Source organism: Balaenoptera physalus, assembly GCF_965194825.1.
Source record: "Balaenoptera physalus genome assembly, chromosome: 2".
Classification (NCBI taxonomy): Eukaryota; Metazoa; Chordata; class Mammalia; order Artiodactyla; family Balaenopteridae; genus Balaenoptera; species Balaenoptera physalus.
In genome coordinates this window covers 12,433,354-12,449,104 of record NC_138883.1, presented here as the reverse complement: position 1 = coordinate 12,449,104, position 15,751 = coordinate 12,433,354, and the positions used below count along the sequence as shown (strand labels likewise).

The window sequence follows — 15,751 nt, the reverse complement described above, 5'->3', positions numbered from 1 at the left end:
AGTACACCTTAGAATTGTTGAAATATAGTAAATAATAGGCCAGACTCAGCCACTGGCCTTTGTTTTCTGACCTGGGATCAGAGGATCTGAATATCATTATAGATCTTGTGATCTTAAGATGAAGTTATATTATTAAAAAAAGAAAAAGGGATGAAGACTTGTGAGTGACAGTTACTGGAAAGGATAATTTTATAGGTGAAATTTCTATTTTGAAAGCACTTATAAACCTGGGCACAAAGTTAGGTTTTAGGAGCTGATGATTCAGATTTATGGTTACCCTCATGTCCCTGATGCTGATGGGCCTGCAGTAACCCCCTACTGTGGCAATGAGTGGAGCAATTCACCATCACCTCTATTTGGGGGTGTGTTCCCCTACCGCAAATGCTGTTTTTCCTATTAATTCACAAGAGAACTTTGCAGGGTTGGTCAGGTAACCAAGAAGTACATTCAAAGGATCATTAGGCTTTGCTCTTGCCTTGACCCAATTCCATTTTCCTTTTGATGACGAATTTTACAGGGTTTCCTTCACCCTATTTCATGTAAATTTAATTAGTACTGGGGCAAAGTTTTCCCCTAAAACTATATTTGATTTCACAGTTTATTAGCTACAAATTTTTAAAAAATACATTCAAATGCTCATAGGGTCAGGCAGTAACCAGTATTTTAAAAAAAGGAGAGAACCCTCAATAAAATAAATGGTTTAAGTCAAAGCTGTATGTTTACAAATAGACAAAACAGCCAAGGTAAATATTAAATATGCAATTTTAATATTGTACCAACTACTTTACTTTTCAAAGTAGGCTTCTCTTCTCTTCCGTAGCTCTTCTGAAGTAAGATGTGTACCTGACGTCTGTGGACTATCTTGACATATATTTCTGGAAGTACCTGAAAACAAAATAAAACAGAACAAAAAACTATTTTATTTACCAATTCAAGCAATAATATGTTTATACTTATGTGAAGGAACTTTTGAAAAGTTTTCTTCTCAAAAATACTCTGTACCATTCTGTAAATGTCAGAAAGGCTCTGAAAGTCTCAGGGAGAATCTGAATAAGGCAGTTCAAATCTAACTTGTGTCCACTGCAACCCAAGCTGTTACCCATCTGTGATGTAGTGGATGTGAGGAGGTAAGCCCAACGACCAACTTGGTAGGAGAAATAATTAACGCCACACTTGCATGCTCTCTTATTAGAAATGAATCTGCACTTTCAAAGGCATAGAATTCCTAGAAGCAACTCAAAGTGGATGATCATAAAACAAACCCATTCTCTGTATCCCTCTATCCTCAAACATTTGGGTACTACAACAACTTAAGTATGTTTCCATGCTCTTACTTCATTATTGCACCAATCAGAGATTCTGCACAAACTGTGAAACAAAGTGGAAAGAAGAGTAAAGTATACAAAAATATCTAAAACTATTAAAGCTGGTGTCTGTTCATTACTGGGCTAATCTAGCAGGGCTCTACTAATCCAAAATGGGCCTGCACACCATATGGAGTACTCATGAGCCCCATGGCACACCTCTGAATTCCTTATTTAGATATTTAAGGAATTCAATTGACAAGTAATTTCATTAGAAAGTAGAAGGCAAATTCACGTTAATTAGACAAAAAGTACCAAAAAAAAAAAAAAAAAGAAAAAAGAAAACCCCTCACACTTTTAAGTAAGCCCCTTTGAGCAACATCCCAGACAACTCCCTCAGCTTGGATTCCCTGAGGGATGCATCTTTACTCTCAGCTGATGGGCTTATATCACTAAAAATGTGGGCTCACCAAAGTGGGCTTAAGCTGTAAGCTGCACAGCCACTAAGTGTTAGAGTTTTGTAAAATCAATTTACTTTCTCTGTCCAGGCCTTCCTTCATGTCCACTAGCATACATTTTTAGAACAGTTGGTCTGGCTAAGGGCCCACTGACCTCACAATGATTAACCTCAGTTTGCTATTGTGTTAGCACAGTATTATAACCAAGTGGAATAACCAGAAATAAAAATAAAACTAGTCCTAATATAACACAAGCCGTAAAAAGTTGTTTTAAAAGGAATCTAAAAAACAATAACTGATTGTACATAGCTATTGCTTCTGCAGTGATTGTCCAAGAACTTCTACCAATAGTACATTAACTTCCAGAAGAACTAAGAATGATCTGAATCAATTCTTCAACAATGAATAAAGTATGTGTCGGAACGTCCATACCTTGCATGCTGAGCTGAATGGCCCTGCGGAGATCTGCTTCTTCATCTTCCAAGTCAATTTCTTGGCGACTTAGCGCCAGAGCCCTCTGCAGATCCTCCTCATCTGCGTCTAAGATTCCTGATCCATCATTTGCTTCTAAGACGCGTTCTAGATCTGTTTTCTGGACTCTAAAGAATAAAAGCACTAAAAGTAACTGCAGACCACTCTTCTATTTTAGATATAACATAGAGACATTTATAAAGCAAAGATTTTTATGTAAGTCAAAACTTACACATTTTCTGGCAGACAAGGTCTAATAATATGAAGGTTTTATTGTGATGTGAATCTAAGTTAGTATATTTAAATAATTCAGAGTTGATCCATGGTTAAACCAATAAACTTCACTAAAACATAAAGGTCTAAAAAAAAATCACCAATAATAAAAGGACCACATCTTCAGTGTAAGCATGAAAATTTAGTTTTTGTAATGAAATACTATCATATATTCCATACTGCAAGCTCATTTTACCTCTGTTCTTTGAGTTGTGCTAATTCTTCTCCAATAAGTTTTGGTCGATGCGTCTGTTGGACCCTGACCATCTGTAGGAGCTGGTCAGCTTCACAGTCTGGCAGGTCACCCTTAACAACAAATATAGAATAACCTAAAAAAAAAAAAGGCAAAAATAAACTAAAACAGTGAGCAAGTCAGTCAGCTTCACAGTCTGGCAGGTCACCCTTAACAACAAATATAGAATAACCTAAAAAAAAAAAAAGGCAAAAATAAACTAAAACAGTTAGCAAGTGGTTCAAAATTGATTAAAAATGACAGCAGATAGACAGGCAGCACAGAACAGTGGGAAGAACACAGACTGAGGAGTCAGGAGTACCTGGGTCCAAATAATGCATCTTACGCTTACTAGTGGGGTGATCTAGGACAAATTACTTAGTCTCTGAACCTTGCTTTCTTCACCTGTAAAATGGGAATAGCCATCTCACAGAGTGACTATGAGACGTAATCGAATCTGTAAAGGGATCTACTAAAACAGTGCTTGACCAAGTAGGTTACACTAAATGATAACAGAGAGGCAAGGAAAGGAATAAGGAAGAGCAAGGAATCTGGAATCAGATGACCTGGGTTTTAATCCCTTATCTCTTCTACTTCCTAGCTGCCTGGCCTCTGGTAAACCCCTTTACCCATCTATGTCTTGGTTTCTTCAACTGTTACATAGATTATACTGTACCTTCCTCGGAGGGCTATTTGAGGACACAAGCAGAGGATGTGTGTAATAATGTGTAATATGGGTAAAATGAGTCATCTGTGGAAATAGCTGCCCCTGACTCTGACACTGACACATACACATCCCTCCAAACTGAAAACAGGAGCTGGAAAGCCAATATCCCAAATCTAGTCAAGGTGTTGAAGATGCAGTTCATGTTTTGAAAAAATTACACTGGCCCAGTGTAATTTTTTATAAATACAATTCTAGAAAGCCAGGGTTTTCCCAGCTGGATACGCCACACAATAGCTAAATAAGGGTGGGCTACACCTAAGTCATTCTAATCAATTTACTTTTTTTTTCATTTCTTGTTTTTGGCTGCACCACGTGGCATGTGGGATCTTAGTTCCCCGACCAGGGATCGAACCCGTGCCCCTGCACTGGAAGTGCAGAGTCCTAACCACTGGACCTCCAGGGAAGTCCCTCAATTTACATTTTTCTACCATACATTTTCTTCAACTTTGGTGCTTGTTATGAATATTCTTTGTGAGCATTAACAGATAATGAAACAAATGAGCAAAGATGAAAAGGACTGTTAATGGAAAAACTCAAGAGTAAATCATAATACACTTAACATTTGTTTTTCACAAGGACAAGTGTGCTCAGAGTTCAGACTGTTTAACATGTTTTACGCCAATAAAATTGTTTCTAGATTCTAGAATAAACTATGTCAGCTCGCGATGCTCTTCCACGCAGAGCATCAGGAAGGGCAGAAGCTGCCTTATGGAGGGGGCACCGTAAGGATCTTGGGTTTCACTCAAGATTAGATTTCATTCTACGTGTGCTAGGAAGCCACTGAAGGGTTGACGAATGAAGCTGTGCTATAATGTGCATTACATTTAAAAAGGAGCACTCTAGGCTGCTTCATCAACAAAATATATAGGAACCAGCGTGCAAGAAGAGTGGGTCTTACTAAAATGGAAAACCTGAGGGATAGCATATATGGGGAGAAAAAAAAAAAAACGTCTTTGGTAGACGTGTTCAGTTTGAAATGCTTTCTGGACTTCTGAGTGGAGATGTCAGTTAGGAGTTTGGTGTTCAGTGTAGATGTCTAGGCAGAAGATAAAAGTCTAAGGAATTATTGGCAGATAGACTTTATTTAGAGATGATATATAAAATAATGGGACAGCAGTCAAGAAGTTGTCCAAGGACTGAACTCTGGGTCACCTCATTAGTTAGAGATTGAAAAGAGTAAGATCCATAAAAGGAATCTGAAAGAAGCAGCCAATGATAGCAGGTAAACCTCCACAGAGGCCGGGAAGCCTTGTGTAGACAGTATTTCAAGAAGGGAGGATATAGCTAGGAACAAAGGTTTTAGGCATAAAAGAAAAGGGATACAAGTATATAAAATCAAAGAAGTTACAACACTATGATCTTACATGTAAACTGAAGAGAGGTACATGACAACCAGCCTGGCAGCAATAAGCATGCCAGTGCCCAGACTGTGATCTCTAACCACCATTACTAAACGGGCAGGAAATATACAAGATAAGACTGAAAATTCTTATTATATGAGAAAGAAGGGCTTCAAAAGGCTAGAGTGGTCATTTCAGAAGCTTGGGAGTCAAGTTCAAAAGGTTCCCACTCATCCAAGATGGGACAATTTTGAGTATCAACATGAATAATAATTACAGTGGACTAAACCATATGAACTATGGTTTTAATGGATTTGTTTACAATGACACTTCAGAAACAAACCAATTACCTTTGGAGGAAGGATACTATGAAACCGACTCGTTTAAAAAACTGATAAAAGAAATATTTATCCTGCTTCTTCTATATGAACTATACTTCAGGATAACCAAACAGTTGAGGAGGGAAAGTTTATTTGTATAGAAGTCCTCCAACTAATAAATGAAGGAATGACAGGGATCTGATATCACCATTTTGCAGTCTTCAATGAACTAATGTACTAGGCATTGATCACCAACAGCTACCCAAATCACAAAAAGAGAGATAAGTAGACACCACCATCTGCAAAGAGAATTCTGTCCTCCCAAAATCAACCTGAATCTTATCAAGCCTCTAGATATAAGGACCAGGCTATTGGGCATCCAGGGCTCAGAGGAAAAAAAGGATGCAACCAGCAAAATCTAGAATGTGGGAAAGAGAACAAAAGACGCATTTTCTTCAAAAGAATAAATCAAGGAAAAAAATTAAGAGGAGAAGAAACCTATAGATAGATTTTAGAGACACAGCAATCCAATGGAATCAATTAACCTTATTTCAACCTGCTTTAACTGTAAAAAAAAACCCAAAAAAAACCCAGAAGAATAATCCAAGGAGACTGGAGATTTGAACACTGGTTGGCTAGTTGATGTTATTAGTTGATGTTATTACAGAATTGTAATTAAATTTCTATGTGTCATTATAGTATTATATATATATTTTTTAAAGAGTCCTTGTTTTTTAAAGATTTTAAAGGTTTTAATTAAAAAGACACCTACAAAGAACATAATAAGACAATTAGTATTTTCTCAAAATAAACTGGAAAAGGAAGTGGGTAGGGTAAAGGTAAAACAAGACTGGCCATGAGATATTTGTTGAGGCTGGGAGAAGGGTACAAGAAAATCCATCACATTATTTTCCATACTTTATACTTGTTTGAAATTCTTGGTAAGAAAGTTTTGTTTTGTTCTGTTTAAAGGAGGATATAATCAACTATACCCTCAAAAAAGATAAGGTCAAAGGAAGACTGAGAATTGAATACTGGCAGTGGCAAATGTGGAGGTCACTGGTGACACTGAGAAGAGGGTTTTCAGTGACACATTGGTTATGACAGTGTAACCGGAATGAGTTCATGAATAGGAGACAACACACTAGAGATGATTCTAAGGAGAAAATAAAAATGGGAGACAGCTGGAGTTTCCTGGTGTTAAAGATGCTTTTTCTTTTTACTCAATGGAGAGAAAAAGTGTATTTCTCTGCTGATAGAAATAATACAGAAAAGAGGGGGAAACTAATCACACAGGAGAGTGGAGTGACAAAAGCAGAAGCAAAAATCCTGAGTAGGTGGGAGGAGCTGGGACCTAGCCCCAAAGTGGAGAGGTTGGTCTTGGTTAGGAACAGGGGACAATTCATCTATTTTAATAGGCTCAAAGCACAGGTAGAGATAGAAACAAGGTGATAGATTGCTGGTAGAAAACTGAGGACGTTCTCTTTTAGTTGCTCCTGTTTTCGTAGTAGAATATAAAGGAAGGCCATAAGCTAGGAGTCAGGAAGGGGGAGGGGAGTGGTTAGAAGTTGGAAGGCAGAAGTTGTGAAATCATCATCTTGGACAGTGGTAAGTGAACTAACCGAGAGAACACAGTAGGGATGTCAAGCAGCACTAAAGGCTCATTTGAAATTTGTGATCATATAAAAATTTAAAAAAAAAAATTTGTGATTATAAATTTAAAGGAAAATAAATCATATTTTATCTTTAGCCATGTTCAGCTGTTCTGGTGGAGGATTGTACAAGCCCAAGATTGGGTTTTAACCAGGGTTGGGATTTTGTCATAAAAGTTTGATGGAAGGAGAGAAGGACAAAGGAGTTGAGAAATGCAACAGAGTTATTATAATGACGGATTACCGGAAATAAGCAGGGTGATAGAGGATTTAAGGATGTAAGGGGAATGTTTAGGTTTGTAGTAGGGTTTAAAGAATTGTTGGAAATAAAAAAACCCGAAAATATGGTATAAACATAGGAGGCAATAGTCAAAGAGTAGGATGCTTGTAACTGGGATTTGAAGGTGGTACAGTTGTTAGCAATGGCAAGGCAAGATGGAAGAAAATGATCTTTGAAAGTAAGAAGAGGTTGAACTGGATTGATTTTTGATGTAGAAATCACCAAGAATGATGAAAGGAGTTGAAGCAGAGAGATGACAGTGAGTCAGATCCTAAAATCTGCAATGGAAAAGGAGGAAGATCAGACTGCAAAAGACTACACAAGAGCATGGGGTAGAGTTTAATCTCACGACATGTATTTGAAAGCACCTGGAGTTTTTAGGGAAGAAGAGTGGCCGAGAAGGGGCAAGGAGGAGCAAGAAGAATACCTACACCTCCCCTGGCTCTGTGGTATGTGGGGGTATGGAAGACAAAAGAACCATTACTGTAGAAGGGCTGCAAAGAAATCAGCAACCCCAGGGGAGGGCCAAGTGTCAGCAAGAATGCTAAATAAGCAGTATCATCCAAATCACAGCCTAAAGCTCACCACGTAAAACATAAAAATTATATCCCTGCCACTGCCATAAAAACAATATTGTTACACTCACTTTTTAACTTTTTTTTAAAAAATTAATTAATTTATTTATTTTTGGTTGTGTTGGGTCTTCGTTGCTGCGTGTGGGCTTTCTCTAGTTGTGGTGAGCGGGGCTACTCTTCATTGCGGTGCACGGACTTCTCACTGCGGTGGCTTCTCTTGTTGTGGAGCACGGGCTCTAGGCACACGGGCTTCAGTAGTTGTGGCTCGCAGGCTCTAGAGCGCAGGCTCAGTAGTCGTGGCGCACGGGCTTAGCTGCTCCACGGCATGTGGGATCTTCCCGCACCAGGTCTCGAACCCGTGTCCCCTGCATTGGCAGGCAGATTCTTAACCACTGCACCACCAGGGAAGCCCCTTGTTACACTCACTTCTAATGAGATAGTTTTATTTGGCTACTTCAAAAGGTAACATAAAATGTTCAGTCTTTACTTACCTTCCTGTTGTAACTGAGCCAAGAAAAGTGCAAGGTATGTGTCCGATATTAATTCTGGACCCGTCAAGAGAGAATTCAAGTTGAACCACTGGAAAAAAAATTGTCAATATTTAAGTTAGTGCACATTGTAAGTAATAAAGAAGTTTCACATGTTAAGGATAGATATAACCCATCTAAACTTAGTAAGACTGTCTAAACAATGAAAACATGTTAAATCAAGATTTTTTTAAAGTAATTAAATAATGCGATTCTAAAAAACTGAAATAGAATGTTGCAAATTTATCACTATTAAATGTTTTAAAAGTTTGCTTTAAGCCATAAGCTCTAAATCCCCCTTCCAAAAAAGAAAAGAAACTGATAGCCAGTATTTTAAAGTATCTTTATTGATAGCAACAATTAAATCTTTTTTCAAAGGAACAGCCCAACAAAATCCTCATCTAATCATATTATATTGATGGTGGAAAAAAAAGGAAAACCACCCCGTTTTCCCACTGCTGATAATCTTGGTCAAGATATTTCAATTGAGAGGGCTTCCCTGGTGGTGCAGTGGTTGAGAATCTGCCTGCCAATGCAGGGGAAACGGGTTTGAGCCCTGGTCTGGGAAGATCCCACATGCCGCGGAGCAACTGGGCCCGTGAGCCACAACTACTGAGCCTGCGCGTCTGGAGCCTGTGCTCCGCAACAAGAGAGGCCGTGACAGTGAGAGGCCCGCAAACCGCGATGAAGAGTGGCCCCCGCTCGCCGCAACTAGAGAAAGCCCTCGCACAGAAACGAAGACCCAACACAGCCAAAAATAAAGAAAGAAAGAAGCTTTCATTTAAAAAAATAAATAAATAAAATATACTCTTAAAAAAAAAAAAGAAAAAAAAATTCAATTGAGAGAAAGCCAGACATTCCAGGAAGAGAATTTATAATCGCCAACTCATTTTAAAAAGTTCACTAAGCCACTACTGCATGTAATTAGCATCATTTGGTCACTACTTCATGGGTGTCCTAGTTTAACCCACATGATACAAAAGTTTCAGAAGTTACTGTCAGCAACATGACCAACTACTTTTCCTGGATTTTCACAAAGATAGTATTTTTCTCAGTCATCTTTTTCTTTATACAGGGACCTCAGACAAGAGTCTATAGGAAAAAATACAATTTTAAACAAAAATACAAATTAGAACCAAAGATGACAAGCCATAATTTGACATTTCCTGTATTTGTCAAAGATAATTTGAAATGTGTAAATTCAATTTTGAAGAACTAAAATTTTAAAAATTTCTCAAAATAGGGGACTTCCCTGGTGGTCCAGTGGGTAAGACTCTGCGCTCCCAATGCAGGGGGCCCGGGTTCGATCCCTGGTTGGGGAACTAGATCCCACATGCATGCCGAAACTAAGAAGTCCGCATGCCGCAACTAAAGATCCCGCATGCTGCAATGAAGATCCCGAGTGCCACAGTGAAGACCCGGCGCAGCCAAAGTAAATAAATAAATACAAAAAAAAATTTTTTTTTCTCAAAATAATAATGTAAGTTTACGTGCAAATCAATACAAAGGAATTTCTAGAATTTAAGTCTTCAGATCTTGAAAGTGAAGAATATTTGATCATATTTTTATTTATTTTATTTTATTTATTTATTTTTTTGATCATATTTTTAAAGATCTAAATAAAACCCAGAGGTTAAATAACCTTGGCAGTTGTCCTGCCCTGGTTTTTCCCAGAGTTGATTCCCACCTGGGTCAGTCTTCCCTGCATCACACCACACCTCCTTACTTGCTCTTTGCCCCCCCAAGAGGGACCTTAAGAAATAATCAGTTATGATGAAGCTGCTTCTAGGCAGCAGACTTAAAAGATAATAGCAGGGCTTTTGTTTTTGAATTATCTTGTATTGATTTAATTCAATGTACTTTCTTAATTTCATTTCCTTTTTTGTTTTGTATTAGTTTATTTTTTAAAACAGCTTTATTAAGGTATGATTGACATGCAGTAAACTGGCCATATTTAAAGTATACAATTTGAAAAGTTTTAACATATGTATATACCCATGAAACCATCACCACAACCAAGAGTGAACATATTCGTCACTGCCAACCTTCCTGTGCCCCTTGTAATCCTCCTCTTTCACTGCTCCTTGCCCTCTTCATCCCCAGGCAACCACTAGTCAATCTGTTTTCTGTCACTATAGATTAGTTTGCATTTTCTACACTTTTATATAAATGGAACAATACGGTATGTAGTATTTTGTGTCTAGGTTCTTTCACTCAGCATAATTATTTTGAGATTCATCCATGTTGTTACATGTATCAATAATTCATTCCTTTTTACTAGATTAGCCTGTTTTCAATAATCCTCTTTCTGACTTCCCTGGTGGCGCAGTGGTTAAGAATCCGCCTGCCAATGCAGGGGACATGGGTTCGAGCCCTGGTCCAGGAAGATCCCACATGCTGCGGAGCAACTAAGCCGATGTGCCACAACTACTGAGCCTGCGCTCTAGAGCCCACAAGCCACAACTACTGAGCCCATGTGCCACAACTATGGAGCCTGCGTGTCTAGAACCCATGCTCTGCAACAAAGAGAAGCCACTGCAATGAGAAGCCCACGTACTGCAATGAAAAGTAGCCCCCACTCGCCGCAACTAGAGAAAGCCCACGCACAGCAACGAAGACCCAATGAAGCCATAAATAAACAAATAAATAAATAATGCCAAAAAATAATAATAATCCTCTTTCAAAGAGTCAAAATTCTAAGAAAAATGACTTTAACTCTGTTTCAAAAATGGTATCGTGTATACAAAGATCACTGGCAGGGCTTCCCTGGTGGCGCAGTGGTTGAGAATCTGCCTGCCAATGCAGGGGACACGGGTTCGAGCCCTGGTCTGGGAAGATCCCACATGCTGCAGAGCAACTAGGCCCGTGAGCCACACTACTGAGCCTGCGCGTCTGGAGCCTGTGCTCCGCAACAAGAGCGGCTGTGATAGTGAGAGGCCCGCGCACCGCGATGAAGAGTGGCCCCCGCTCGCCGCAACTAGAGAAAGCCCTTGCACAGAAACAAAGACTCAACACAGCCAAAAATAAATTAAAATAAATAAATAAATTAATTAATTAATTAATTTAAAAAAAAGATCACTGGCAATTATTTTTAAAAATAACACTTTAGGTACTTTTCTTGATCTTATAAAAAGCCTTGCTCAAGACACATTCCATGTCCTTTTTTTTAGAAAAAAATAGAAATGATTTATGCAGATACATATATTACGTGGCATTTTGGAATGTGAATAACCTTGTTAAGCAAAAGCAAACATTACTGGAAATTTTTATTCATGCTAGACACTATTTCAGGCTTTGTGACATTGCTATGCTTAATACAAACCCATGAAAATAGCAGTTAACTGACAGAGCATCTTTACAACATAAAAACTCATAAACATATTAAAAGTAACCACGGCTGTATTGTCTTATTAAATAGAGAATTTTACTTACGTTCTCTCTCTCTCTATTGAAACCAGGCCACATACACACATTATTGGTGAGTTTCATTTGCAACTGAAGTGAAAGGGACGGGTGCCTTAAAGATGAAGGTACAAATCCCTTACACTTCAGTTGCAAATGAGGTACAGAATGAGAAAAAAGACACAGGAAGAGGGGAAGCATTACCTGTTTTCCTAATTTTCTAACTGTAAACCAGTGCTCTTTATAATTGCATATAAATGATCTTTCATTTCTAGAAACAGGAAAAAAAAACATACATAATATTAAGTTGAAATACTAGAGTTCATATTCATTTAGTTTGTCTATTGGAAAGTATTACACAAAACCTATGATGATTTAGGATTATATTCACAGTTTTAAGTATTACTGATTTTTTAAAAATTACAAAACAGTATGAATCTCTGTGCAGATAAGTGATGCTGTGCAAAAACGATGGCACCACACTCCATTCAAGGATCAGCTCTGCACTGCCGGACACTGAGGGGTCAGGAAGGCTCAGTGGGCAGATGTTCACAGACAGCCGCAAAAGGTGAACTAGGAAAACCTGAGGGATTGAAACGGGGAATATCAAAACAAAAGCATGCAAGATGTATTTTTCTCCTTTAAGAAAGTAGAAATTTAAAAATCAAATGTAGGAAAAGCAAAATAAAATCTTACATGGGATCGATCCTGAGCCTCTGATACTCTGGACTGTTAAACAGGATTAGTTCTAAACCCCAAACTTTCAAGGCATTGCTTATAACCTGTTATAAAAAAATAGCAACTTTTAAAAATTCCAAATTTAAGTAGTGTAGCCATGTTAGTTGTATATACAATTGTAGTTCATATATAAATTTCCCCAGAAGGTTATGGTTTTTAAAGTGAGTGTGTGTGTGTGTGTGTGTGTGTGTGTGTAGATATATCACTAAGTCCATAAATAATATACAAATGTAACATTAAAAGAGTACTTTTTACACTAAGTTTCTGGAATGTTCCAGAGAACCACACAATTCCTAGATAAAACTGCCTCAAAAATACAGATGTATTTTCTATCCAGTAAGTGCTACTCCTAAAACTAGTCCACTGCAAACATGTGATAATTTGGCTGCTATGGGTCCTGCTTTAGAAAACTGATAATCAACTCACTACCTGATATGTAATAATGATAATTTTATGTCTATTAAAATGAGTTATTTCTGGGGATTTAAACTGAAGCTTTCATAAATTTTAAACTTCTATTATCACGGGTTTGTGATTTGTAGGAAAAAACAAAACGTAAACCTGATTATTTCAAACTGAGAAAGAAAAAGGGAAATTTCTGAAAATTCACTACCTACCCTCCAAGGTAGCCAACAAAGCAGCAAGTGAACCAGGCACAAATACAGACAAAAAGTGAATGCTATGAGGTGGGCAAATGTGAACTGGCACCAAGAGCAGCGCTGCAGGGACTTCCTGGTGGTCCAGTGGTTAAGAATCCACGCTTCCACTGCAGGGGATGCGGGTTCCATCCCTGATTGCGGAAGTATAATAAGATTCCGCATGTCACGGCCACGTGGTACAGCCAAAAAAAAAAGAGCAGCGTTGCACAAACAGGAAATGGCAAGCACTGGGCCTGCTCAGGCCTCTGCTCCAAGCCCTGCAGTAGCTGTCACCTGTAACGGTCCACAATAAAGCACTGGCTGGAAACGCTGGTGACTGAGGAGTCCAGGAGAACAGTACAGTGGAACACAAGCAGAGATATCTGCAGAAAAAGTTCCCCCAAGAGAAGTTCTAAAGAACTCTGGATATGCCTCACAGGTGTTAGAAATAGAATGAAAGATCCACGGATGAAAGAATCAATCTCACAAGTACATACATATTCACCCACAGAATTCAAGGGGAGTGATAAGATTTAAAAAAGGAAAAAGGCAAAAGCCACAGACCATAATGAAAGAATCCACTCCTAGTAGGCTGATTTAAATGGAAGGTAGCAAAGTGCTGTATTTTCTCAAATTTACACAGGAGATGGTAAGTTTGAAATACTGTGACTTACTGAAATTTCGGTTATTAGCATCCAGATGCAAATTAACAACCTCCTTTGAAAAAGCCCTACTCTAAGATGAAGATTCTATCATCCTAATTTTCATGTTTATCTATATAAAAATCTAATACTCTGATGTAGAATCTTATACTCTTAGACACAATCTACTGGAGGAACTTCTGAAGGTCACATCATTACAGTGACTATGAAAGACTGTGAAAAGCATACCCTGAGCTTAAACAGTGCCTGGGACATAAACAACACTTAGTAGATGCCTGTGAGTACTTACTTGAATAGAGAAAAAGCCACTGTCATCCATATTTCCAGAAGGCTGCTGTTTAATTTGGATAGGTAGTTGGGACAGGGATCGAGGGTGGGAAGAGAAGGATAGTGTCATTAGTGTGCATATTTAAAGTAACACCTTGTGCATTCCCATCTACAAAGTCGAGAGCCGATTTATAATTAACAAGTCAGACACCCATAGGAAGAGTGGTTCATCCTTTTCTAAACAGCACCCACATTTCTTTAAGAAGTGTGATTTAGTGAGTTTAAAATCAGTACCTGCAAAAATGTGCGATAGTCTTCACTAGTAACTCCTCCTTCTGCCATTCTCATCCTCTCTTCCTCATCTAGCTGGTGTGCAATTGAAGATAATTCCACAGGGCTGAAGTATTCTCCTTGTAACAGGTTATTCAAGCAATGTTGAGCACAAAGTGAGCCTTCTTGCTAATATTTCCAAAAGAAAAAATTCAAATGGGATTTGTAAAACAGATTTGTACAGTATCTTCCCCGAAACAGAAATTTAATCATTAACTTAACGCAGCCAAACCGAACATTTTTAGCTTTAGACAAGCATGATTAACACAGGTACATGCATTTTCATTTGTTAACATTTATTTTATAATTCTACCATTAATGAAACTACAACTATTTAGCTATATGATCAAAAATTTAAGAATGATTTATACTAAACAAACATCATCTGTCAAATACACCAAATCCCATTTTTATTAAAAACTACTCTATAATAAACATTTAGCCTCCTTTGTTTTCAGTGGCTAAAATAAATACAGTTTTGGAGATTCCATGGTAAATTACTAATGCTGAAAGGGCATTTTAATCCCTAGAACATTTGTTCTTTTAACAAGATAATCTCTAATCCATCTAAATGCTCGTTCATGGAATTTCAAATCCATGAACAGATGAAGAATCTCAAGAATTGATATAGTAAGAAAAATTCTGTTCCATGTTTATGAAGACTTATAGCTACAGGGCCAAGGTTCTCTTTAAGAACTCTGCAGATAATGTACACAGTTTTGGTGCATGAGCAAAACTGTCCAAAAACCACCCCTGGAGTTCACTTCTGGACAAACCAGCAAGGGGGCTGCATCCAAGCTCAGTTCTCCAATTGGGAACTGGGATCACTGGCTTCCTGTTATGGGGGTGGGGAGAAAACAACTTCCCACAGGCCCTTCGCGGGCTGGGCAGCTGGCTTTCTCACACAACTGGCACCCCAAACCTAAATCCAGGCTTCCTCCAACTAAGCAGCCTGTGTATCACCCCTCTCCCCTCAACAGTGCTGCTTTCCTGTTTCCCTATAAGAAGGGATACTACTGGGTGGATTAGGTCCCTCCCAGTGAACCCAGCCCCGGGTTGGTCTCTCTGTAGTAGGATGGCAGATGGGAGAACAGCTTCTTCTCCTGCTAACTCTGGCCCTCTAAGTTCCCCATTTCCCCAGTAGAGTCTGTTCCTTAACCCAACCTGTCTGACATCCTGCAGTTTGTTTCGAGCTATGTCACACAATAGGTCAGACCCCAAAGACCAACACCTTGCAAGATACATCTTTTTCCTGAGTTAATTTTCTAGGAACAAAATTCTGCTGCTGAAAAAGATACAGGATATATGTATATAATGGAATAGGAATGCAGCACTGAGACAGTCTGAGTGTGAGAAAGGGGGCTGAGACAAGTTTATCTTCATATTTTGGTATGGAATAAGTAACTTGAAGTAAAGAAGACACTATCCATCCCTCAAGTCATAACTACGATGGTGAGAGAGTACTTGTCTCCACTTCTTTTTTCTTCTACTGTATTCCTCCTGCCAGAAAGCCAGTCTCACTGAACAATATAATGTGAATTGGAGGGATACACAG

The 15,751-nt window shown here is 38.4% G+C and overlaps 1 protein-coding gene across 5 annotated transcripts in view; it reads right to left on the bottom strand.

The window, feature by feature from the left end:
* Window positions 1-15,751, bottom strand: part of ATXN3 (ataxin 3) — a 35,309-nt gene that overhangs the window by 13,598 nt on the left and 5,960 nt on the right. For 3 of the 5 annotated variants that reach the window (XR_014260965.1, XM_082451380.1, XM_082451382.1), the window contains 8 exons: window positions 14,161-14,325; window positions 13,889-13,933; window positions 12,258-12,343; window positions 11,766-11,832; window positions 8,124-8,211; window positions 2,703-2,835; window positions 2,195-2,361; window positions 789-885 (listed from right to left, as the gene is read on the bottom strand). Coding sequence is in view for 4 of the 5 variants with exons in the window: in XM_082451380.1 (XP_082307506.1) it covers window positions 789-885; window positions 2,195-2,361; window positions 2,703-2,835; window positions 8,124-8,211; window positions 11,766-11,832; window positions 12,258-12,343; window positions 13,889-13,933; window positions 14,161-14,325 (848 nt within the window). In the remaining variant the exon portion in view is untranslated. The remainder of the gene's footprint in view (window positions 1-788; window positions 886-2,194; window positions 2,362-2,702; window positions 2,836-8,123; window positions 8,212-11,765; window positions 11,833-12,257; window positions 12,344-13,888; window positions 13,934-14,160; window positions 14,326-15,751) is intronic. The other 2 variants (XM_082451383.1, XM_082451381.1) reach the window with 2 other exon arrangements.